This window comes from Bos indicus, chromosome 20 (assembly GCF_029378745.1).
Source record: "Bos indicus isolate NIAB-ARS_2022 breed Sahiwal x Tharparkar chromosome 20, NIAB-ARS_B.indTharparkar_mat_pri_1.0, whole genome shotgun sequence".
Lineage (NCBI taxonomy): Eukaryota > Metazoa > Chordata > Mammalia > Artiodactyla > Bovidae > Bos > Bos indicus.
The window spans coordinates 14,046,554-14,072,532 of record NC_091779.1 but is presented as its reverse complement, the minus strand read 5'-3'; the positions used below and the strand labels follow the sequence as shown (position 1 = coordinate 14,072,532).

Below are 25,979 nucleotides of genomic sequence, written 5' to 3'. Positions count from 1 at the left end.
GTCTCAGGAAAGCATGGCTGACTATAGTTAATAAAACTGTATTGTATGGGCTTCCCTTGTGGCTCAGCAGTAAAGAATCTGCCTGCAATGCAGGAGATGCAGGAAACACAGGTTTGATCTTTGTGTTGGGAAGATCTCCTGGAGGAGGCATGGAGACTTCCATGGACAGAGGAGCCTGATGGGCTACAGTCCACAGATAGGATCGCACAGAGTTGGACACGACTGAAGCAACTTAGCATGCATGTAAGCACTGTATTGTATACTTGAAACTTGCTAACAGAATCAGTCTTAAATATTCTCACCATACCCACACAAAGAAGCAATTATATGATGTGCTGGATCTGTTAACTAACCTTATCATGGTAATCATTTCGTAATATATATGTGTATCAAATCACCACGCTGTACACCTTAAACTTATACAATGTTATATGTCAATTATATCTCAATAAAGCTGGAAAAAAAGGAGAAAACACAAATTACAAATATCAAGAGTAAATGATGAAATGTCATTATTTATATTATAGACATTAAAAGAGACAATAATAAGAATAACTGTAAAACAAAATTGGTAATTTTGCTGAAATAGTCAAATATGTTGAAAGACAAAGTTAACCCCCCCAAAAAAAGACTCAAAGATTTAAATAAATATGTTATCTCACATCTAATTTAAAAATTAAAAATTAATAATAGTCCTACAAATGAAATTCCAGGCTCAGATGGCTTCATTGATAAAGTCTATTAAACATTAAAAATGAAATAATATCAAACATGTACACAAACTCTTCTAGAAAACAGAACACTTCTTAATTCAGTTTATAAGACTAACTTCATTCTGATACCACAACTAAAAGAAATTAAAAGAAAGCTACAAACCAACATTTTTTTCACAAATTGAACTGAAATAACTGGATCTTCATATGAGGAAGAAGTGGAATTTCAACCCTTACTTCACATTATACAAAAAAAGTTAACTCAAAGTACATTATAGATCTTAATATAAAAGCTAAAAGTATAAAACTGAGACAAAAATATTGAAGAAAATCTTCACAATCTTGAAGTAGACAAAGATTTCTTAGGACACAAAAACACAAACCATACAAAAAATATAAATAAGATTTCATCAAAATTTTAAAATTCTACTTTTCACAAGACATTATTAAAAAATGAATGACAAGCAAAAGACTTGGAGAAAATATTCACATTGCATATATATGATAAAGACTTTTATCCAGAACATATTGAGAATTCTTGCAGCTCAATAAGAAACACCTCAGTTTTTTTTTTTTTTCCAAATGGGAAAAGAATTTGAGTAGCCATTTCAGAAGATAATAAATAACAAATATGCACATGAAAAGATGTTTATCATCACTATTTATCAGAAAATAGATAATTAACTAATTAAAGCCACAATGAGATACCACTAAAATGTGTAATGGGTAAATCAAAAAGACATAATAATAAATGTCAGCAAGGATCTGAAGTAACTGGAACTCCCATAGATTGCTAGCAGGAATGCAAAATAGCCATTTTGAATTAGAGTTTGTTTATTATAAAGTGAAACTAACATATACCATTCTACTAGCAGGACTACCCAAGAGAAATAAAACCATTATGTCCATACACATTCTTATACACCAAATCTATTTAAAATAGCTCCAGACGAGAAATAGCCTAAAATGTGATGTATGCTATTATGATATGGAATATTCTTCACAAAAAAAAGAACTATCTATATATACAACAACATGAAATGAATCTCAAAACCTGTGCTGAGGGAAGAAAGCTAGTCACAAACAGGTACCCACTACATGAGTCTACTTAAAACTACAGGAAACTATAGGAAAGACAAATTTAATCTATAAAGATAGAAATTAGATCTGTGGTTGTCCGGGCCCAAGAAAAGCTGTAAGAGTGTGGAGACTGACTGTAAAAGGGAGCAGAGGGACTTTTCTCAGGTAATATTCATGTTGATATCATGATTGCGGTGATGGGTACACGGTTATATACATTTGTCAAAATTCATCAAACTGTACACAAAATGGATGCATATTTATTGTATACAAATTATACCTAACCATTTTAAAACTTACTTATGGGAAAGCAAACACTTTGAAAAAACAGAATACTTAACTCATTTTATAAGACTAACACTATTTTGATACCAAAATTAGACAAAGGCATTCAAGTACCAACTACCTTAGTGTATGTTTATTATTAGCCTTCTATCAAGAAAACACAACACTTGTACACATTGCTACATTTAAAATGGATAACCAACAAAGACCTACTGTGTAGCACAGGGAATTGAGCTCATTATGTAACAACCTAAACTGGAAAAGAATTTGAAAAAGAATAGTCATATGTATATGTATAACTCAATCACTTTGCTGTACACCTGAAACTATCATAACATTTTTAATCAAGTATACTCCAATATGAAATAAAAAGTAAAATATATATATATATATATATATATACATAAAGAAAAAATAAAGTCTCCATGTATTATATATCCACCAAAAAAAGAAAAAACATTTAAAGATATTTAGGGGGTTTCCATGGTGGCTCATTGGTAAAGAATCTGCCTGGCAATGCAGGAGACACAGGTTCGATCCCTGGTCAGGGAAGATCTCACATGCCACAGAGCAATGAAGCCCGTGTACCACAACTATTGAGCCTGTGCTCTAGAGTCCAGAGGCTGCCACTACTGAGCCTGCACGCCACAATTACTGAAGCCCGTGAGCCCGAGAACTTAAGATCTGCAACAAGAGAAGCCACTGCGATGAGAGACCCAAGCACAACTAGAGAGTAGCCCTTACTCACCACAACTAGAGAAAAAGCCCGCATGCAGCAACAAAAACCCAGCATAGTCAAAATAAATAAATAAAATTATTAAAAAAATAAAATTAAAGATATGTAGGTATTTGCAGCAGGAGAGGGGAAGTTTGAATAAAGAGAACAATAATAACAGCTTCCTAACAAAAGTTTTTGTTTACAAAAATTTACAGTTTTATCCTGAAGTCTTGCTACATTTTTCCTTCTTTAAAAAAATGCATCTCCTAACCAATCTTCTTTAAAAAGTATATCTCTGCTGGAGACCAAATATTGATACTGATTTCCAAAAGCAAGACTTATATATCCCTGCAGCTTTCAATACAACTTTCAACAATTCTTCCAAAATTAGAATTATAGTTCACTCAATTGCTATTAATTAATAAATGAGTTAAGTCAAATCTAAAAGTTTTATGATTGCAAAACCTGTTCATTTTTTGTGAAAAAAATCAGACATATATAATAGTAGAGTAGCATAATGAACTGTCATCCCAGCCACATATCATTAAGATTACAAAATTCAAAATGTTATTATTTTTGTTTCATCTTTCTCTTTTCTTCTTCTGTTAACAAGCAAATCTCAGATGTCCTGCTACTTGAATTACATATACTTCAACATATATCTCTAAAAAATATTGATTTCTTAAAAGATTTCTATTTAAGATTATCTGTTTTTGTACAATATATTATATAGCTTTCTCAATATATACATGCCTGGTTGAATTCTTGTGAATTCTCTTCAACATAATTTTTTTCAATTTCTAAAGCCTATGCTGCTAAGTCGCTTCAGTCGTGTCCGACTCTGTGTGACCCCATAGACGGTAGACCACCAGGCTCCCCTGTCCCTGGGATTCTCCAGGCAAGAGTACTGGAGTGGGTTGCCATTTCCTCCTCCAAGGCATGAAAGTGAAAAGTGAAAGTGAAGCTGCTCAGTCCTGTCCAACCCTCAGCGACCCCATGGACTGCAGCCTTCCAGGCTCCTCCGTCCATGGGATTTTCCAGGCAAGAGTACTGGAGTGGGGTGCCATTGCCTTCTCCAAGCCTATGGCAGTTACATAATTAATAAAAAAAAAAAAATCAAATAAGACTGTTTTCTCTAAGGTTTCATTAAGTGTTGATAGCTTGTGGCCTGTGTTAAAGCCAGACATATTTAAATAAAGCATACAGATCAGTTTTTCATTTGACAAAGAAGCTGATTTTTTGCTTGCATACGGGAATGAACATGGTCTAGTCTTAGCTATCCACTGCTGTTTAAAATATACCATCCCCATATAAGTATGTGTGTGTGGTCGGTCATGTCCGATTTTTTGTGACCCCATGGACTGTAGTGTCAACAGGCTCCTCTGTCCATGGGATTTTCAGGCAAGAATACTGGAGTGGGTTGTCATTTCCTTCTCCAGTACATAAGTATACCCTGGGTGCAAAACCATATTCTATTAATACTCAGCCTAAAAATTAGTACAAAATATTCACAGTCTAGTAACACAGTAGAGGCACTTCTCACTAATTCATGGTCAAAGATTTTTCATAATCACTAACATTTACCTTACTAAATGATAAAAATGATAAAAACTTTTGTCTTATACTCTATATAGAGCACATTATACTCTGAAAAGTTCCTGATATATTTAACATATTATTTTGTTTCAGCACTTTATTTTAAGAATGACATGAGTTGTACCAGAGTTGACTTGCTAAATTCCTTAAAGTTCAACCCTACGATCTTAGAAGCAAGTAAAAGAATTTTCATCCATGAATAGGGGGTATGTTTAGCACATCCTAACTAGTTGTCTGAAGATAAAGGGATAAGGGGATAGAGATATAGGAATCAACACGGAAAAGCATTTTGTGGATTTCCCCCCAATTTTCCCTCACGTTATCAAACAAGAATTAGCTGCGAAATAGTTACTCCAAGGCACATACATCTTAAGAGGTATATTCTACTTCTCTTTTACATTTCTTCTACATAAGGTACAAACCATTCATCTTAGGAAGAATTACAAGGAATTATCCATAAGGTCAACAAAAAAATCTAATAAGCTTATAGTAGCTCAGTTAGAATCTAATAAAAAATACAAAAGAGATAAACCCTCACCTTGCCTATTTAAGTGCATATAAGAACGGGGCTTGTAATGCATATGTTGACATTGACTAACTTGTGGTTGCATGAGGTAATAGTGCCCTCATTGACACATTATTCATCTGCTGCATGTTACTTGTCCTAACCTTTCAAGTTAATTGAACCTAAAAGACCCTATTAAATTAAGTCTGGTTGCATAAGATTATGACAGTCATTAATAAGTCAGATTTTTAAGTGAGTTCAAGATAAACTGCCTGGTTAAGAGGGCTCTTCCCTTTTGTTTCCCTGCTGTTTATTGCAATGGAAACTAGAATACCAATATTTTTAGGGCTTCATTAAAAGTGTAATACTGACTTTCCTTGTGTCTGAATTAAGTCAGGTTTGAAACTTGTTGGTTACTTGAATTCACACATAAATCAATACCAATGTGGTAAAATTTTAATTGCAACTTTCAAAGTAATGCAAGAGACTGACCCAATTTTACTCTTCACTTACGGAAAAAAAAAATGAATTACAGATTTATCTCAGGAATGACCTCTGAGGCAAGTATACAATAAACATTCATTTTGTTTGTTCTTTTCCCCCATCCATTTTTCTACCAAAAAAAGCAGACTGTAAAAAATTTAAGGCATACAAACAACATCAGAAGTTCTTGCAAATAGCCTGCTTCTTTTAGTTTAAAATGTTTGACTATCCTTTTAAAGCATTCAAACTTCTCTTCCTCCACATCAGCAAGCTTTTACATTTACTGTTGCCTGTTGCTTGAAATAAAGTAAGGGTTTTATTGCAACTGGGTGGTGGGTTGGGGGAGGGGAAAGTCATAGGATAGTTTTTGGCGCAGATTTATTGAAAACAAATATTAAAAATTCCAGATCCTCCTAAAAAGTAGTGAGAATGATATCTCACTACTCCTCTAATATCAGGGTTTTGTTTTTTACTGACACACAAGTACACCTGAAAATGCAAATTGCACAGCAGTAATTACACAAACTTAGAAAAGGCCATACTCATAGATGTATGAACAGTGAAAAATCAAAGTTCACTTTATGGTAATGATGTCAATCATGATTTTTAAATATATATGTATTGTCACTTTAGGAAATGAAAGATCATTTAAACAATTTGACTGTGAGAAATTGGGTGTTGAGTGGATCATGGTAAAGCTAAATTGTTTCAAACGTATATAAAAAAAACTTAAGTGTAGTGCATTCACTACTCTGAGGACACTAATCACTGAATCAGAGAGACTATTTAACAAGTCTCCAATTCTTAAGATGATTTATCCCCAAACCTTAAATGATAACACTCTCTATTGAAATCAGACAAAAAGGCATAAAATATGGTTGAGTACGGGCATTTCACACAGTAGTTATTTATGAATTGCTCAAAAAAGTGGAGCTCTAAAATTTATTTTGATTTTCTTAAACTCACTCACTTGTGACCAATCTCATGTGCAATGGTAAAAGCTGAACCCAGGCCAATGTCTTCATTAATGCTGCAGCTCCTTTCAGGCTCACACATTCCAGCCACAGAGGCCAAGCCTGAATAAACAGAAGGAGACACAAAGGGTCAAGCCAAGGTGTTTCAGTCTTAAAAAGCCCATACTTATAAATGCCTGGATTCTTTTTAATAACCTCCATGCACAGAAGGAGCAGTTGGCAAAAGGTTAACTTTCTAGTCATTTGCAAAATCACTGGGGGGAGTTTCACTTTGCCGGCTAGACATTAATATTTTTTGAACTGCAGTCAGTGCTGGAAAATGTCTAGACTAGGGGTTAGATTTATAAATTTTACTTCTGGTAACTTGGGACCACCTAGTAACTTGAGCCAGAAGAGGGAATTCAAGAAAGCATTTCTATTTTAACATTCTTCAGGCTGTAGAAAGCAAAATATATCCACATTATTTTTCTAAAGAGATCTGTTTAAGTTTAGTGGGTTCATAAAAATATACAAGCAACTTTTTAGTTACCAGAAAAAGGGAATCCCAAACGGTTTTTTAAAATGACATTTTTATAAAAACATAAATGAATGATTCAAAACAGAAAAAAGAACTGTTAAAGATGCGAGGTTTTTGCATTTTTTTAAAAATTTTCTGAAATTAGTCCTGCAAGTGATGCAACAATTTCTTTAAGTATTTTAATGGACAGAAAGTCATTCACACACTCAGTGTGGTTCTCTCCTCTCTCACTCCCCTAAATGAAGTAGAGTTTTAGTAATAAAGCAAAAACTATGGTGTTAATTCACTGATTCTGGTGAAATGTTATGTTACTGAAGGCATTCTTCTCTTGGGAATTTTACTATGTAAAAATTTTAATATTTATTTTCAAATGAATACCATGTTCTGTGATTAGTCCATAACTTTAAAACAGTGCTGAGAAAAAAAAAATATTTGTGTGAAAGATAAAATTTCATGTGTTATAAGGAAATAGATGCCAAGTCATACTTAACACATATATGTAGAATAAAGTGAAGAAAGAGTAAAAAAAAATATTTCATATATTAGGAGTCTACTATCATCACCCAGGTATGAATAATTATCTTCCCATGAAAAGTGATTTCAATCTAATTCAATTAATATTTACTGAATGCAATAAACAATGTTCTGTGCTAGGAACAATATCCCAGTTGCACTAATTTGGAACAGTAAAAGCTATCCAATTCATATTCTTATTGACAAGAAAATTCTAAAATTGCATTTCTATTGTATCCATTAATATGAAATATCAACACTTACTACCATATTGGAACAAAGTTGAGGTTAGTATTGGATTTGCTAAAAGACTGCTTTTTTTACTGTTTTATGTTGGGGGGTAGGCAGGAATTGGGGAAGGAGGTAATTTCTGTTTCACAGAGTTAATAGTGATACCTTTGTTCTGCTCTTCCATTCAACTAGAAGTCTTGGGACTTAAAGAAGAGGAAGTAAAAAGAGAGATTAGTTGGGCAAGATGACCTTATTATTTTTTTTTTGGTTAATCAAAAAAATTTAATGACTATTACTTCTAAACTCCACAGAGAGAAAAAGAGAGGGAGGGAAAATACAAAAAACTTTGCAGTCCATTATCTTTTTTAAGCTACTGGTTCAATATGACCCATAATATGGGAAAAATAAAGCCACTCTATTTGAATATTGTTGCTCTTTTGAGCTTTATGAAATCTGGTTTTAAAAAACTGCTAATATTTATTGCTAAATTAACATTATTTATATTTCCCAAATATATTATTCAATAGGTTATCTTTTTGTTGTTATTGTTGTTCTTGTTTGGTATGTGCCATATAGCCCTATTTTTAATTGAGAATTCTAAATGACTCCCCAAGGTGTATTTGCAAGCACAGATTTACTTCTGCATCTGCTATAAAATTGTTAGCTCTACTAAAAGAATAATCTAAGAAAGAACAGTTCTGGGAAATAACTACGATTTATTGAAAATACAAGGTATATCTTAACTAAAATAAAGAATTTAGATGCTAATATATTTTTTACAACTCCCCACCATTTTTTCTATTCTTGTAAAATTGAAGCTGTCAGTTTTTATGTGTGATTGTGTTAATAAGGGTTTGATTATCATCAGGTCATTTAGATTTCCTCAGTTTGATGGCCAGTTTGCCTGCTTAAATCTACTTAGCCATGTCACAATTAGTCACCAGCAGTACTAAGCAAGACAATATTCAAGAATTGGCATAAAACCAATATGAAAGTTACTAAAAAGACCACTCAAAAAGAAAAAAATCTGATCAACTGTGCTGATAACATATTCGCCATATATTAAATTCAACACATGTATATATAATGCAGTTCATTCAGTTTTCAGCATAAGAGATAGTATAAAAATAATTCATAATAGTTTATAATTTGAAAAATATAATTTATATGATTGAAAATACATTGACATGTACCCAAGTATTAATATATTGATTCTAGACATTAAAATATACCAAAGCATTAGGCAGTGTTACTATTTATGTCCCAATGAAGAATGTATCTCAAGTATAAATAAACTGCTTTTAAAAAGCAAAATAGACTATGTACAGACCTACATATAAATATAGCTATACATATTTATTTCCTCAAAATATACATGCTACAGAATACAAGCTGTAGCTGGTATCCTCTTTGGGACTTAGTGGATACTGTACCTAAAACTGATTAAGCACTTAATAAAGGCTTATAGAATTTGCACAATAATGGAGGGAATAAGTTAAACTGTATAGATAATTTCTACATTAAATAATACCAGTTCATTTCTACAGTAAACACCCTTATATTTCCTTAAGTGACTTTAACAATATCCTTGCAGCATAAGGGCAGATATTACTCTTAACTTCATAGATAAGGAAATTGAAGAACAAAGAGCTAAATAAACTGTAAAAGGTAATGCACTAAAACTGTCAAAGCCAGTGGTTGGTTTTTAGCTCAGGTTCCTTTCCTTCGGATTATTGTTGGTCTTGTTAACATAAAACACTATGAAGAAAACCTTTCTGATGTGAACTTTCTCAGAAAAAAGCTCTTTCTCTGTTATGATTTTAACTAGCGAACTTCTCCACCATAATACCTGTCATTGGCAAACTGGGATTTCTTCTTTCACCATAAATCCTGAGGGAAATGGCTTGAGGGAAATGGTGAAGGAGAAGCCTGGGAAGGCAGGTAAAATCATCAAGAGAAATTTTAATTTCTAAAGGGGTATTCAACTGACCTCCTCAGGAAGTGGGGTTAATACCTTTTCTCCCACCTCTACTTTAAATTTGATCTTCTCAAAATTCTCATGAAGTGCATAGGAACAGATTTATAACTATTCCTTTACAGATAAGAAAAGTGAGACTTGTCAGAGAATCTAGAGAATTCACCTTCAGTTGCTTAACTTCTAGGTCTGTAAAAAGTCACTATGACACTAGGGAAAAAAAAAAACATAAAAAAGGCTCCTTTTTTACTTAAAATAATTCTAGTTGCTTAACAATTTAGTTGACTTGAAAGCTACCATTTTCCCTCATTTGTATTTGCAGTTAACATTTAACCACTATGAAGTTACGCTCTGCAACAATGCATAATTTTTTAAATTGTAGACTAGTATAGAACTGCCTTTAAAATGTGATATTTAGGAAGAACAAGGAAGATAATTCTGCTCTCTCTCCAAGTCTGGCTGTAATATTTTACAAAATTGGATTTTTTTTCTGTACAGATAATAAAATTTTCCAATAATATCTTAATTTATGAGGACACAATCTTTCCACAAATTTGGACCAAAAGAAGTACTGTTCTTAATGTCTCTGCATGAAGTATCTCCCAAGTTTCTTTTTCCTTTCCTTTCCTGAGATTTGAAGGTGCTTTAATTTGCCCTCAAACTCTCAGTATTTTTGGAAAATACATTACAGAGATGGATTATATGAAAATGAGTGGTAACTTTTGATTTAGTATTACTGTGTGATGATTTTGAAACACCTTCTAATTTGTTTTTAATCATCATTCTACTTGTTTCCTAATCAGTGACATATCCACAAAGGTCAGGTTTAATACTTTATAGGAATAATTTCAGATGTGCCAGAAACGAAAATTACCAAATTAATAATGATTAAAAAGTAAAACTATTGGACCAAAAAGACAATCTGAACTATCCTCCCTTTATAAAAAAACTTACCCAGTGTTCCACAGGGCTTATTTTTATAAGTGCAGATATCATATCTATAGAGGAGAAAAAAGAGAAATGAAATTTGTAATCTGATCAAATTTTTTAAATGTTTTGTATATTCATCACATTTCTTTCATGGAGCTTTGGTTGTCAGACCACAATCAGTGCAATTATAAGCAGCCAGCTGGAGTGTCGGCATTTTCAGCACTCTGGGGGACACGCCGGCTGTACTACACTCACAGCCCCTGGCTGCAAGCCAATGGGACACCTGCCAGTAAGAAAGAAAGGTTAAAGTGGATTTCTGTAATTGCAAGTTCCATAAAACCATCTACCATACTGTTTTGAAGCTAGAATAGCTTGTCTGCAGAATGCTACTGCTTCTACAAAAAGCAAACGGGTGGCTTTTTATTCCCAATATCTTTTGGACCTGCTGGAACATTTTTTTTTATTATAGCCACAGACGGTATTTTATACTTCTGAGCTATAAGCAATATTTGGAATTCCTTCAACTCTAACACAGGTTCTTGTTTAAAAAAAAAATAGGGCAAAACAACAATGGGAATAAAATTGATATCATATAGTTTTCCTAGTTGTATATCAAAGAACTAAAAAAATTGCTCAAAAGAAAGCTTTCCTAATGTTGGTCACTTATTCCAATGCTGTACTACATTAAAACTCAGTATAAAAAATGGAATCCATAACACTCCATATTTTAATGTATATTACATTTAGAATGCTAAATCAATATTGATTCAAACATTTAAGTACTTTTATAATACCTTTTTAATCTAATCTCTAAAATCAAAAGTATTCAAACTACTAAAGTGAAAATAAAAAACAAAGTTAAAAAGACTGAACATTTTTGTTTGCCTACAATTTATACTAGAAAGGAAAAGCTTTTTTGGAAAAAAGAATAAACTTTCACCAACTCCAGGAAAATCTACGTTGGAAAAGTTTTTTTGTTTTTTTTTTTTTATTGTATATAAATGGTTAGTCCATATCACTTGAAGAAGGGGTTAATAATCAATCTCATTCTTGTTCATCAGATCAAAATGTATTTTCAAGAAACAAATATTATACTGTTGCTTATTTCATTAAAATCCCTGAAGATTCCTTTTGCCTACTTTTGAATTTCAAAATCTTGATCTCGATGACTTTATATTTGAGAAAAGGGATTTCTTCTCTTGCATAACTTTATCTTCTGACCATTCACACATTCACGCCCTCTCTTTTCCTGTAATTAGTAAACCACAGGATTGCAGCATCTGGTACACTCCTAAATATAAGATAGATACCAGTATCTAGTACACTCTTGAATATATATTCTGGGTGTCACAATCAATTTATCTTGTGATTATATGTGTAATGCCTATGACATCACATAGACACCACCCAAACCAGCAATCTTCAACATAACATAAACAGACCTCTCATTGGTAATGCAAATACAAATGCATTACCTATTAAACGGAGCCTATTTCCAAATCATTAATTTCCATTTGTACCCCTACCTAAAGTTGATTTGCTGAAAATGCATCTGCAAGTCACCAATATTCTGTCCCTCTTTCACTTTTCATAATCAGCCTGTCTCTACTTTATAAAAAAAAAGAAAGCATACTTCTCACCCATCCCAAACCTTGTCACCATGCATTGTTCCCCTGGGGATAAAAGTCTCCAGAGCATAATGCAAGTGGATAATTCAAGAATGCATTGGTCCTAGAAGATAATCCTTTATGTGAAAAGCAAGAAAAACTGAAGAGGATGATGCTTGCTTCATCCTGGGAAGATCCTGTGTCTGTCAGTCTATCTGACTGTTTATAAGTAAATCTATCTATTTCATAATTAGAATTCAGAATTGAGATGGTTGTCATGGAGTGTATTAACAGGCTGATTTGATCTAAAAAATAAAGACACCAAAGTCTGATTTAGCTAAGTAATTTGGAAGCTAGGAATGATGTAGCCAGTTAGATTTTATGTAGACATTTTTTCATGACAATGAAGTAGGCACCTCCAAAGTTTTGAAAAAATTTACTTGAAGCATTTACACAATATATGTTTTTAGCTATAGTCTCTGTAGCTACTTAAACTTGCAATTAAAAGTATTTTAGATTTAAAATTTGCAAAGTGGTACATCATTTCTCAAAATTATTTTAGGGATCAAATTGAGCAAAAAATTTGAAAACCACAGACAAACACAACTTATATTTCCACCTCTTAGCAGTCCTTTCTTATCTTCTTTTCTTGCCCTCATTTTGCCTATACCCTTTATATTACACTTGATGAATATTATTTCATTCTGTCATGACTGCAAAAATACTTACACAAAGGCTAAAGACACCAATAATAAAAACTAAAGCATCCTAGACTAAGATATTTCTATTTGCATTTTCTTCAGCTTTCTCCAGTCCTTTAGTATCTCTATAGAATTTTTCTATAAGCCATTCTATAGAGAAAAGACATCATTTCTTATTGGGTTCTTCATTCAATTCATACTCTATCCTTCTCTGTTCTATACTCACAGAGAACAATTATGACCTATGCTTCACCTATAATATCAAGTACTAAAAGCAACATTTTTACATTCATTCTTTTATATACAGATGTACTGAGTACCTATCATGTGCCCAGGTATAGTGCTATATACTTGAACCTAAAGATGAACAAGGAAGGTATAGTTTATTTGGGAAAAGACACATAAGCAGATAAGCTACAAAATGCTAAAAGATGATTAAATAAATGTTAAAGAGCTAAACTTACACATAATAGAGCTAATACTTGCTAGCTATTATAATTAAGATTATTGTCACAATCAAGTTATAAACAAAATACTGTGGAAATACAGATGAAGGAATGATTCCATAATAGAAAACTAGGAAACGGATGCATATAGAACATAACATCCGAAATGGATTTCAAAGATCTAGCCAGATAAAATAGAAAAGTAAATGCATTCTAGGTAGATAACAAAATAGTCAAAAAGGCAGAGTTTGGAAAGGGTATGGCATATGCACGGAGAAGGCAATGGCACCCCACTCCAGTACTCTTGCCTAGAAAATCCCATGAACAGAGGAGCCTGGAAGGCTGCAGTCCATGGGGTCGCTGAGGGTCGGACACGACTGAGCGACTTCACTTTCACTTTTCACTTTTCACTTTCACGCATTGGAGAAGGAAATGGCAACCCACTCCAGTGTTCTTGCCTGGAGAATCTCAGGGACGGGGGAGCCTGGTGGGCTGCCATCTATGGGGTCGCAAAGAGTCAGACACGACTGAAGCGACTTAGCAGCAGCAGCAGCAGCAGCATGGCATGTGCAGGGAACCATGAAAAATTCAGAGAGACTGAAACACCCAAAGTATAGGGTAAAATATCAGAATACGAATTTGGGGAGTTGTTGTGGGAAGGAAACATTATTAAATACTCTGAATGCCAAACAGATTTTTTTTTTCCTATAAGCAAAAGAAACTTAAAATAAGTTTGCACAATAGGAAATATTTTTAAGTATGTTTATATGAATGTGTATACAGATTAAGTTTGCATACAGATAAGTGTGGAAGGTAAATGGTGGGTATCTGAGAGTGGGAGGTAATAGAGTGGGGAGAATATAATGATTTTTACTCTTTTTACTATGTGCGTGTTTGTTGCTCAGTCGTGTCCAACTCTTTGCAACCGCACAGTCTGTAGCCCTGTCCATGGAATTCTCCAGGCAAGAATACTAGAGTGGATTGCCATTCCCTTCTCCAGAGGAACTTTCCAACCCAGGGATCAAACTCTGGTCTTCTGCCTTACAGGCAGATTCTTTACCGTTTGAGCTACAGGAAAGTCTCCTAAAAAAAAAAAAAAAAAAATGAAGCCTTAGCACCCGAACAGGGACATGAACCCTGGACCCTCAGATTAAAAGTCTGATGCTCCAACGACTGAACTATCCAGGCAATGTATACTCTATTACATCCTCCCTCACTGTTAGTCGCTCAGTCATGTCTGACGCTTTGCAACCCCATGGACTGTAGCCCTTTAGGCTCCTCAGTCCATGGAAATTCCAGGCAAGAACAGTGGAGTGGGTTGCCACTCTCTTCTCCAAAGATCTGCCTGACCCAAGGATTGAACCTGGGTATCCCTCACTGCAGGCAGATTTCTTTACTGTCTGAGACACCAGGGAAGCCTAACAAGTTTTTGTTTAGCCAAGATTTAATCAGAAAGCATTTTGGCTATACGGGCCTCTGATTATCAACACAAGAGATAACTGATAACTAGCCTAATTAATATTTAATACATGTTACCTGCCTCCTTAGAAACCTGTATGTAGGACAAAAAGTAACAGGTAGAACCAGACATGGAACAATGAACAGGTTCAAAATTGGGGAAGGAGTATATCAAGGCTGTATATTGTCATCCTGCTTATTTAACTTATATCCAGAGTACCTTATTTGAAATGCTGGGCTAGATGAATCACAAGCTGGAATCAAGATTGCCAGGAAAAATATCAATAACCTCAGATATGCAGATGATACTACTTTAATGGCAGAAAGTGAAGAGGAACTAAAAGCCTTTTAATGAAAGTGAAAGAGGAGAGTGGAAAAGCTGGCTAAAAACTCAACATTCAAAACACTAAGATCATGGCATCCAGTCCTATTACATCATGGCAAATAGATCAGGAAAATGTGGAAACAGTGTCAGATTTCATTTTCTTGGGCTCCAGAATCAATGCAGATGGTGACTGCAGGCATAAAATTAAAAGACACTTGCTCCTTGAAAGAATAGCTATGTCAAACCTAGATACTGGTGAAATGTATGGAGAGAGTAACATGGAAACTTACATTACCATATGCAAAACAGATAGCCAATGGGAATTTGTTGTATGACACAGGGAACTCAAACAGGGGTTTTGTATTGATGAGATAAAGATGGAAATGGGAGGGAGGGGACATATGTATATCTATGGCTGATTGATGTTGATCTTTGACAGAAAACAACAAAATTCTTTAAAGCAATTATCCTTCAATTAAAAAAAAAAAATTTTTTTTAAAGAAACCTGGACAGTGTTTTAAAAAGCAGAGACATCACTTTGCTGACAAAGGTCCATATAGTCAAAGCTATGGTTTTTCCAGTAGTCACATATGGATGTGATAGTTGGACCATAAAGAAGGCTGAGAGCCAAAGAATTGACGCTTTCAAACTGTGGTGCTGGAGAAGACTCTTGAGGGTCCCCTGGACTGTAAGGAGATCAAACCAGTCAATCCTAAAGGAAATAAACCCTGAATATCCATTGGAAGGACTGATGCTGAAACTGAAGCTCCACTACTCTGGCCACTTGATGCAAAGAGCTGACTCACTGGAATAGACCCTGATGCTGCGAAAAACTGAGGGCAAGAGGAGAAAGGGCTGGACGACATCACTGATTCAATGGACATGAATCTGAGGAAATTCATGGAGATAGTGATGGAGACAGAAGCCTGGCATGCTACAGTTCATGAGGTCACAATGAGTCGGACATGACTTAGCAACTGAAAAGCAACAACAAATGCTGAAAATGTGTTTTTCATTGGAAAAAAAAAAATTAATGATGCTCCAGATCTGTAGATTGGCCGAAAGATCGCAGAAGTACTCTACTACTCTTCATGAACACTTACAATAATTCAGCAAATTTTGCAGGCTATACACTAGGGTAAAGATTCTAAGATTTGTCTTGTGTGTCCACTCAGTGGTTTGAGTATTACAGTGCTAACTGACAACTCTAAGAGTAATAGAATTCTGCCCCTAAAATATGTTCATGCACACATGCAATTCGTTTTTTTCACACAAAGAGTACCAAAACAACAGCTGAAATGTCATCCAACATATAACACAAGGAGTATGACCTAGTTTTTTACTCCTTGCTTACTTTATAAATATTTGTATGCTTAATGAAATTTGATCTAAAACTTCCCTTCATTACAGTTGACACCATACACTCACCTGTACAGATATGCTTGATCATATTAGCTTAGGTCAGTCTGACAATAAAAATTCCTGGCTGATGGAAGGAAGGGGTGATAAAGTAACACAAAAATAATACTCTCAGCACCCTTATCAATCTCTAATTAATCTTGACCAATCCAAATATGGCAGGAGTCCCCAAACTTGGGCCTTTGTCTAAACTACAGGCTAGGCTAAGAAATACACTGAAGTCCTAAGTTGTGAGAGAAAAGTTGAAATACAATGAGAAAAGATTTTCCAGATACTGAATTTAAATAGAAAAATCGCACTTTTTCACTATGGTACTTTTTTCTTTGTTTTCTTTTCATGAAAGAATAATAAAGGGCTCAATCAGGACAGGTGAAAAAGAGCTAAGAAAAGTGATCAAAAGGATTCTAGATAAAGCCAGATACCTAAAAGGAAATCAGGGATCTTTTTGAATGAGTAGATGAATGCATACATTGTCATTTCCTTACCCTCAACTCATCAGGGTGAATTGACTGACCAAGATCAAAACCAGAGTTAGCTAAATATCTGTTACTATAACACTGGTATACTTTTCTGCTGTGGATACTTTAAACTGTTTAATCTCCTAATCACTTTGGCTAGACAGGGCTATCAGAGGAAACTGACCAAAACATACCATGAAGCTCCATTTTAAGATCTGTACAATATAGCACTAGCTTACAATGATGTAATACCTGGGTGGGTTCTTCAGAACTTTCTTCAAAAACTACTTTCCATTCTTATGCAAGTGAAACAATCATTGCAAAGAAGCATTCCTTCCAGTGATTTACTTTTGAAAGTGAAATGAATCAAAATCTAAACCTTGAGACTCATTTGTTTAATACCAAATCACAGACTAACTTCCAAACAGAATGTCCTATGTACTGTGCTGTCTCATTTTGTTCTCTTAGATGTGGTGGCAAAAGCCAAGTGATGGTGACACAGCACTTTTCAGCTTTCTTTTCATGTTCTAAGGCTCATTATAAAAAAATGGCCTCAGTTCTAAAACAATTGTAATAAAATGAGAAAAATTATTTTAATCTAATATATTTGAGAACCTGGGAATTCCAAGGTCAAGGTGGCTGCAGATTCACTGTCTGGTGAGAGCCCGCTTTCTAGCTTGTACACACTGTGTGCACAGGACCTTTCATTGGTGCTTGCTCTCATGAAGAGACAGAGAGCTCTGTGTCTCTTCCTCTTCTAATAAGGGCACTAATGACCTCATGATCTCAACTAAACCTAATTACTTCACAAAGGCTCCACTTTCAAATATCATCATACTGGGGATTAGGACTTAAACACTGGAATGGGGGGTGTGGTTCGGTGGCTCAGTTGTGTCTGACTCTGCGACCCCATGGACATGGACTACAGCACTCCAGGGGGGATATACATTCAGTCCATAACATTTCACTCCTATCCCCCAAATTTATGTCCTTCTCATGTCCAAATATGTTCATTCTATCACAGCAACCTCAAAAGTCTAATGCCTTCCAGTATCAACTTTAAAGTCCAGAGTCTTACCTAAGTATCGGCTAAATCAGATACGGGTAAGACTCTAGGCATAATTCATCCTGAGGCAAAATTCCTTTTTAGTTGTGAACTTTTGAAATCAGAAAAGTTATGTGTTTCCAAATGGAGGGACAGGCATAGAATAGATGTTCTTCTTCCAAAAGGTAGAAATTAGAATGAAGAAGGGGGTGATGGGTCCCTAGTAAGTCTAAAATGTAGCAAGCAAATGCTATTAGACCTTAAGGCTTGAGGATAATGCTCTCTGATATGCTGTTCTCCCTTCTAGAACCACTGGGGTGGTGGTATCATCCCATGGCTTCCTGAGGTGGCCTCACCCCTTCAGCTTGGCAGAGTGTTGCCCACTTGGCTTCACCCACTCAGCTTTCTGTGAGAGCCCTCCCATGCAGCTCTGCAGGGCAAAGCCTTGGCCTTTGAAACCAGGTAAAGCCAGTCTTGCTTCCCAGGCTGCACAGTCTGGGCCTGTGGTGGGAGTAGTAGCCCTGCTGGTCTCTGAATTGTCTTTAAGGTCTTCCCTTTTCTTGAAGGATAATTCACATTCACAGCTTTCTTTCATTCCATCCTATTTATTTTCTGTTTCCTTTTGTCCCAGCTGGCAATTTTTTCCTAGTATAATCCCATTTCTATTCCTGACTGTTTAGATGGCTGAAGAGGTCTGTAGCTCATAACCACACTACTCTCCTTGTCAAATGGTTCAGTCAGCCACACACTTAGTGTTCTCTTTGAACACATTTCCTCACTTTTTGCAATTTGGACAGGATGAGGATTTTCCAAATCTTGAAGTCCAGATTCTTTTCTGTTTAATAATTCCTTCTTCATGTCTCTCTTCTTATATTTTATTTTAAGCAATCAGGAGCAACTAAGGCACTCCTTCAATGCTTTGCTTAGAAATCTTCTCAGCTAAATATCCAATTTCTTTTCTCACAAGTTCTACCTTCTACAAAACACTAGAACACAAACATAATTTGGCCAAGCTTTTTTGCCACTTTATGACAAGTTTCAGTAAGATTCACCTTTTCTCCATTGTCCAATAACCCTCACTTCTGACAGAGACATCACCAAAATGGTCTTTCCATCCATATTTTTATCAACATTCTGCTCACGATTGTATATATTCTAAGAACACTGAAGCTTTCTCTGTAACTAACTCTCCTCCTTTTATGACCTCTCACCAGAATCACCTTTAAAAGCCCCTTCATAGCAACTAAGCTTCTTCTAACAGGCACCTTAAAACTTTTTCAGTCTTTACACACTACCCAGTTTTAAACCTACCCCACTTCTCAGTGCCAACTGCTGAATTAGTCAGCTTGGGCTATGTAATAAAATACCAGAGACTGAGTGGCTTTATCAACAAATATTTATTTCTCATATTTCTGGAGCTAGCAAGTCCAAGATCAAGGGGCTTGCAGATCCTAGGTCTGGTGAAGGACCTCTTACCAACTCGCAGACAGCCACCTCTTTACTATATCTGGACATGGCAGAGAGAGAGGGGGGACTCTGGTATTGCCATCTTATAAGGGCACCAATTTCATCATGGGGGCTCTACCCTCAAAACCTCATCTAATCTAATTACTTCCTAAAGGTCTTACCTCCTAATACTATAACCCTGGGGGTTAAGATGATGAAATATGTATTTTAGGGGACCACATTCAGTCCACAACACTACTTTAAACAGCAAATTTGATTCAATTTGTGAACTTCACTTCATAAGTTATATTTTTCCCCAAGTTACATGTTTTATAATACTTATCTCTGTATCCAAACGACCTTAATTATCTTGGAAAAGTTACTTGCTAATATTTTTGAACTCCTAAAATGCAAGACAACCATATGTATATTATTTGATAAAGGGACATAATTATTATTATGTGAATACCTTATATATTAGTCCTCAAAGATTGTCATTTGTTTAATAAATATTAGACATATTTAGCTACTAATTCCTGTCTTATGTCAGAGGTTACCCATGTTTTTGCTCATGGAATGAAATAAAGATTTACCTTTAAGCTGTAAAACACAACTCTAGTTATTCACATTATAATATGAATTTTCCATTCAGTCTACTAGGATTTTTCTATTGGGAAGCATAAAGATAGTTAGCAAACAATGATTTTGCAAAACAGTCTCCAAACTATTATAGCAAAATGTTGATCAACCTGACAAGATTGAAACTTTCATATGTAAGTTATAAAAGGCCTACCAACACAGGATTTTCATTACTTTACAATAACCAGTAGCCTCAATTCAAAAGATTATCATTTTGGCCCTTCAGGTCTATCTTCAATAGCATTTCAATCTTTCTACATCTCCTGGTTAACTAACAAATTTTCTCCTTGATTGTTTTGTCATTAAATCATGATATATAATTTTCCATGAATAAATTGCTTCTATATTTCTACTCATTCACAAAAATCAGTATATTGCATTGTTTGCATTCTGTCTGGTAGTTAACAATATATTTTGAGCATATTTTTATGTTAGTAAAGAAATATGCACATCATTTTAATGACTTTATCAAATTCTACTGTAACAAAATTTATTTAAACAATTTTCTATCATTGAAAATATAAATGGTTCCTAAGTTTTCGCTGATATAAACTTAACTGCAATGAACACCACTATGTTTTGGCACATTTATCTGATATTTTTTTTCATATTAAAATCCTAGAAAAGAAACACATTTAAGGATTATCATTCATATTGTAATGATCTCATCCTTGCTCACCTCAAAACCCTAGGTCTACCTCTGTCCCCTCTCTACAATCAAGTTGTACTTGTCTTCTTTTGGTTTCCTGAACATATCATATTTTCCCCCATTTCACGAACTCTGATCTTGCTCTTCCCTCTATTTGAAACACTTTTCAACCAACCTTACTCTCTTTGCTGGGTTACTCTTACTAATCTTTCAAATTCCTAGTAATGCAGTTCCTCAAGGAAGTCTCCCCTGACTAGACGAGTTTTCCCTAATCAGTACCTGTGGAACTGCCTAAATTTTTCCTTCATATCTTTCCATACCTTTTCCTTTCCATCAGACGGGTATTTTGATATGTATGTCTTCCCACTAAATTGCAATTTTTTTGAGATTAGAGACTAGACTGTTTGCTCACTACTGTATCCCAGTACCCAGCAAAAGGCCTGGCACATAATAGGTATTTAGTGTTTATAGAATTAATGTCCTCTAGAAAAATATCCCATTTTTGTGAACGTGTAGAAATATAGAAACAATTTATTCATGGTAAATAATATATCACTATTTAGAAAGAAAATCAAAGAGAAATTTTATTCATTTGTCAGTTTATGCTTCTGCAAGCATATTTCCCAATGCCCTTGGCACTAGTTAATGAGGCGAAAGTTATTTTAAGGTGCTAAAACAAAGTTAAATAATGAAGTTCTTGTGTGTTTGTCAGGGAAGCAGAATTTTTTTAAAGGTACATTTACCATAGCAATGCCTAGATAATGGAATAAGTTTGATTCATTTAAAAAATTATCTACTAAAAGATTCTCTCATAAATTTATAAAATTAACTCAGTTTTTGAACAAATATTTACTGAGTATTTACCATGTGTTGGGGTAGGGAAAAACATGGACAAGACTAACAAATTTCTCATCTGAAGAAGCTTAGAAGCTTTTCTAAGATCAGCAAAAGATTAATCAGGCATCACCAAAAAGAGCAAATCTTTTCACTCTTTTACATCAGTGGAGAACAATTTATTGGACTCAACTTTAGTCATTTTAGTTATTATTGTGTTCTACTTTTCCTTTATTTTTCAATAAGAAGTGGATAACGTTTTCTCAAGTTAGCTATATTCTTCCTTTGAGTTTCAACTCTACTCTTAACTCCTTAATTTATATGCTATGTATCTCTTGTTGGGGTGAATGCAAATATCTTTTATCCAACTCTACCTAATATATTATTATTATTATAATACCTAAAGCTTAGCTCTGCTCATACCATTCTCCCACTCAAAAACTCAATTGTCTCCAAAAAATCTAAACACTTTAGCTTGGAGTTCAAGACCCTCAAAAATCTCAATTTACCTTTCTACAACTACCTTTTACTTCTCCCTACATACGTCTTTTGTTTTAGCTAAATTTGACATGATATTCACCACTGTCTAAAAAGTGATAGGAATGTAAATTACTATAGCCATTATGGAGAACAATATGGAGGTTTCTTAAAAAACTAAAATTAGAGCTACCATATGACTCTGAAATCCCATTCCTGGCCATATATCCAGAGAAAAACATGATCCAAAAGAATATATGCACCCCAATGTTCATGGCAGCACTGTTTACAATAGCCAAGACATGGAAGCAAGCTAAATGTCCCTCCACAGAGGAATGGGTAAAGAAGATGTGGTACATATATACAATGGACTACTAATCAGCCATTAAAAAGAATGAGATAATGCCAATTGCAGCAACATGGATGGACCTAGAGATTGTCATACAGAGTGAAGCAAATCAGATAGAGAAGGAGAAATATCATATGACATTTCTCATATGTGGAATCTAAAAAGAAATGATACAAATGAACTTACAAAACAGAAAGAGACCCACAGACTTAGAGGATGAATTTATGCTTGCTGGGGGAAGGATGAGGGCAGGGACAGTTGGAGAGTTTTGTATGGACATGTACACACTGCTATATTCACAATGGATAACCACAAGGACCTACTGCATAGCACATGGAACTCGGCTCAGTGTTATGTGGCAGTCTGGATAGGACAAGAGTTTGGGGGAGAATGGATAAATATAAGCATATGGCTGAGTCCCTTCACTGTTCACTATCACAATATTGTTAATTGGCTATAGTTCACTACAAAATAAGTTTAAAAATATTTTTTAAAAGGCCCTCAATTTTCCTGTAACCCATACTTTGATGATGCAATATTCTCTCCCATTTATATAGTGTAATTCTAGAGATACTTTAAGCTCATTTCAAATATCTCATCCTATATTATGCCTGATGTGATCTATTCCTTATCTAATTATTACAGCATTCTTATGTTTTACATTGCTGCTTTACACCATAATTACTTCTATAAACTTCATTTTATTCCCAAATACTGTCATCAGTATTTAGGAATTATAATAAAATCTGCCCATCATTGTACCCCTCCAAAAAAAAGAGAGAGAGAAAGACAACAAAAGACAATAGTGATGAAAATTTAATGGATTTTTTATCCTTGGGATATTTATATTTATCACTGCAAAATTATTAAATGGTGCTCAGATTATGATTAAGCTTTTCATGTGATTTTAGCAACAAGGAAGAAAAATGCCATGTTAACTTGTACAGTTTAGTCCAGTCAGTCATATTTGTTACTGTAAATTAATACTAAATGGGGCATTTTTATTTTATATAGATCAGTTTCAAAAGTTTGGTTAATTGTGAGTAAATCTTTAAAAGTGGAATTGAATGCTGACAAAAATCAGCTTTTTAAATCTCCAAGGTTAAGCACCAGGTTCTAGAGTATCTAAATTCATCTAATTAATAAATGCCAGCCTGAGATATATACTTTCTTCTTTAGAAAGTAAATACAAATTTCAATATTCTCTTGCAGTTGTAAGGAGATCCAACCAGTCCATCCTAAAGGAGATCAGTCCTGGGTGTTTGCTGGAAGGACTGATGTTGAAGCTGAAACACTCCAATACTTTGGCCACCTCATGCGAAGAGCTGACTCATTTGAAAAGACCCTGATGCTGGGAAAGATTGAGGGTAGGAGGAGAAGGGGATGACAGAGGATGAGCTGGTTGGCTGGCATCACTGACTCAATGGACATGGATTTGGATGAACTCCGGGAGTTCTGATGGACAGGGAGGCCTGGCGTGCTGTGGTTCATGGGGTCGCAAAGAGTCGGACACAACTGAATGACTGAACTGAACTTGCATTTTCATGAACAAACACATCATTTCTTTCTTTCACTTTTTTTCTTGCTATGTGATATGTGGGATCTTAGTTCCACAACTAGTGCTGAATATACACCCCCAGTAGTAGGAGTGCACAGTCTTTGCCACTGGACCACTGGGGAAGTCCCTCACATCATATACTTTCAATACTAAAATATTTAAAATCATTATAGCACCTAGAACAAAAAAGGATAAGATTGCTGAATGAAAAAAAAAAGTTGGTTTTCTAAAAAATAAAATTTCTCTTTGGTTAGAAAATTAATTAGCTGCCTGTAAAAAAAAATACAGCTTCCTTTAGTACTAAGAAAAAATTACTTTTTATATCAATTTAGAATGAAAATGCTTTATAAACAATGAAAAATGCATGTCCATTTTGTATTATTTATAATATAAGGACACTTTATACAAATAACTTTACATACTTACTACATCTAAAATGTTTTTTTCTTTCTATATTTTTACTGTAGCATCTTTTTGGTTTTATGGAACATGGTAGACCACAAGAGCTCTCTGCCTTAAAGTACATAGCTTATTTTGTCTTTTTCCTCAAAAACCTCAAAACCAAAGAAGCTATTTAAAGCAAAAAAGGAAAAGCATAATATACATGTAAAGCACTGCTCAATAGGGAGAAGAATTTTTCTGTTGTTAGTATGCGGGTCTTTTATATCTAGCCACAGCAACCAATAGTCTAGTTCTGTCAGTAGTATAGTAGTTGATTTGCAAAGATAAACTAATCATTCCTCTCTTTTATTGATATTCACAATAAAACCAATGCACAGCTGTCATTTGTCTTTAGAAAGCATGGTCTAGTTAAAGAGAGTGGGCAAAGAGGTCATATTGACTATTCTGATTTAACGAACGTTATATACTACACTGTTATTAACAGAATTGATTATAACTTGAATTATATTACCTCTATCAAGTCAATTAGAAACATTTTCCAAAAGATTGATCATAAGTCAGAATTAACTGTTAACTTTCCTTAGGGAAAACAAAAAAACAAAAAAACAAAAAAATGCAGGCTTACCTAATGAGCTACTGTGATCATAAATGCCTCAAATGCCCTTTGATGTAATCAATAAGGATCTATAGTGTTCCAAAAGGTTTCACATATACCATACTCACTTATTATATATCATTCAATCTGTATAATTTTCCTCATATCTAATCTAAACCCTTCATGACACAGTTTAAATTGATTTCTTGTTTGACCTTCAGTGAAGATCGAGACAATCTGTTCTCCATACTTTAATGCATAAATTAAATACCTCTAAGTCATCTCTGGAATAATAAAAATCCCTGCTACTTTAAAATTTTTCTTTTAGGTTTCTTTTTCAACCCTTTAATTATCTTTGTGGTCCTCCTCTGAACTTCCTCCAAGTTCTCCATGTCCTTCTTTAGTGGTAGAGCCCAGAACCAGAAACAATGCTCTCAAAAAGTTCTGACCATGGCAAGTACAATGGGGAAATAATCTCAAGTTTCCCACATTTTTGATTCTTATTTATATGACCTTATAATGTGCTTGCTCTAACCACAACATTACATAATGTTAACCCATAATTGTTGACCCATAATAACCTTATTATTTCTTTACTACTGAGGGGCCTTTTAACTTTACTTAAATTCAGTTACTTATCCCTAGGAGTTCATGATATTTTTCATCTCTAACCACATTGCTTTATATCTGTCCCCTACATTATTTCATTATCCTAGTTTCTAATCTATATTCCAATTTACTAAATTATTTTAGTCTAACACTATTTTCTAACTCTGATATAGTAAGGTATTGACGTCTCTTGCCATATTTCTCTCCAATTTCAACTTCTAATATTTTATCAAGAATATTAAAATAAGTAATCATTATATGTCTGTAAGAGGGGATGAGGTGGTCTTAAAAAAAAAAAAAGGAATGCCAGAATTCATCCTCTTAAAAAGTATGATCACAGAGATCTTGTCAAATTTGCTCCATCACCTTCAGGTCCCAGCCTTAAACTGTCCATCTCAGGAGCTAGAGGGTAGAATATATGATGGACCAAAATGCTTTCATA

At 34.4% G+C, this 25,979-nt stretch overlaps 1 protein-coding gene across 4 annotated transcripts in view; it reads right to left on the bottom strand.

Annotated features, from left to right (window-relative positions):
• The window catches only part of ADAMTS6 (ADAM metallopeptidase with thrombospondin type 1 motif 6), a 302,396-nt gene that overhangs the window by 187,599 nt on the left and 88,818 nt on the right, over window positions 1-25,979 (bottom strand). For all 4 annotated transcript variants that reach the window (XR_011562416.1, XR_011562415.1, XR_011562417.1 and 1 more), the window contains exons 7-8: window positions 10,545-10,588; window positions 6,351-6,456 (exon numbers count right to left, since the gene is read on the bottom strand). Coding sequence is in view for 1 of the 4 variants with exons in the window: in XM_070774612.1 (XP_070630713.1) it covers window positions 6,351-6,456; window positions 10,545-10,588 (150 nt within the window). In the remaining 3 variants the exon portion in view is untranslated. The remainder of the gene's footprint in view (window positions 1-6,350; window positions 6,457-10,544; window positions 10,589-25,979) is intronic.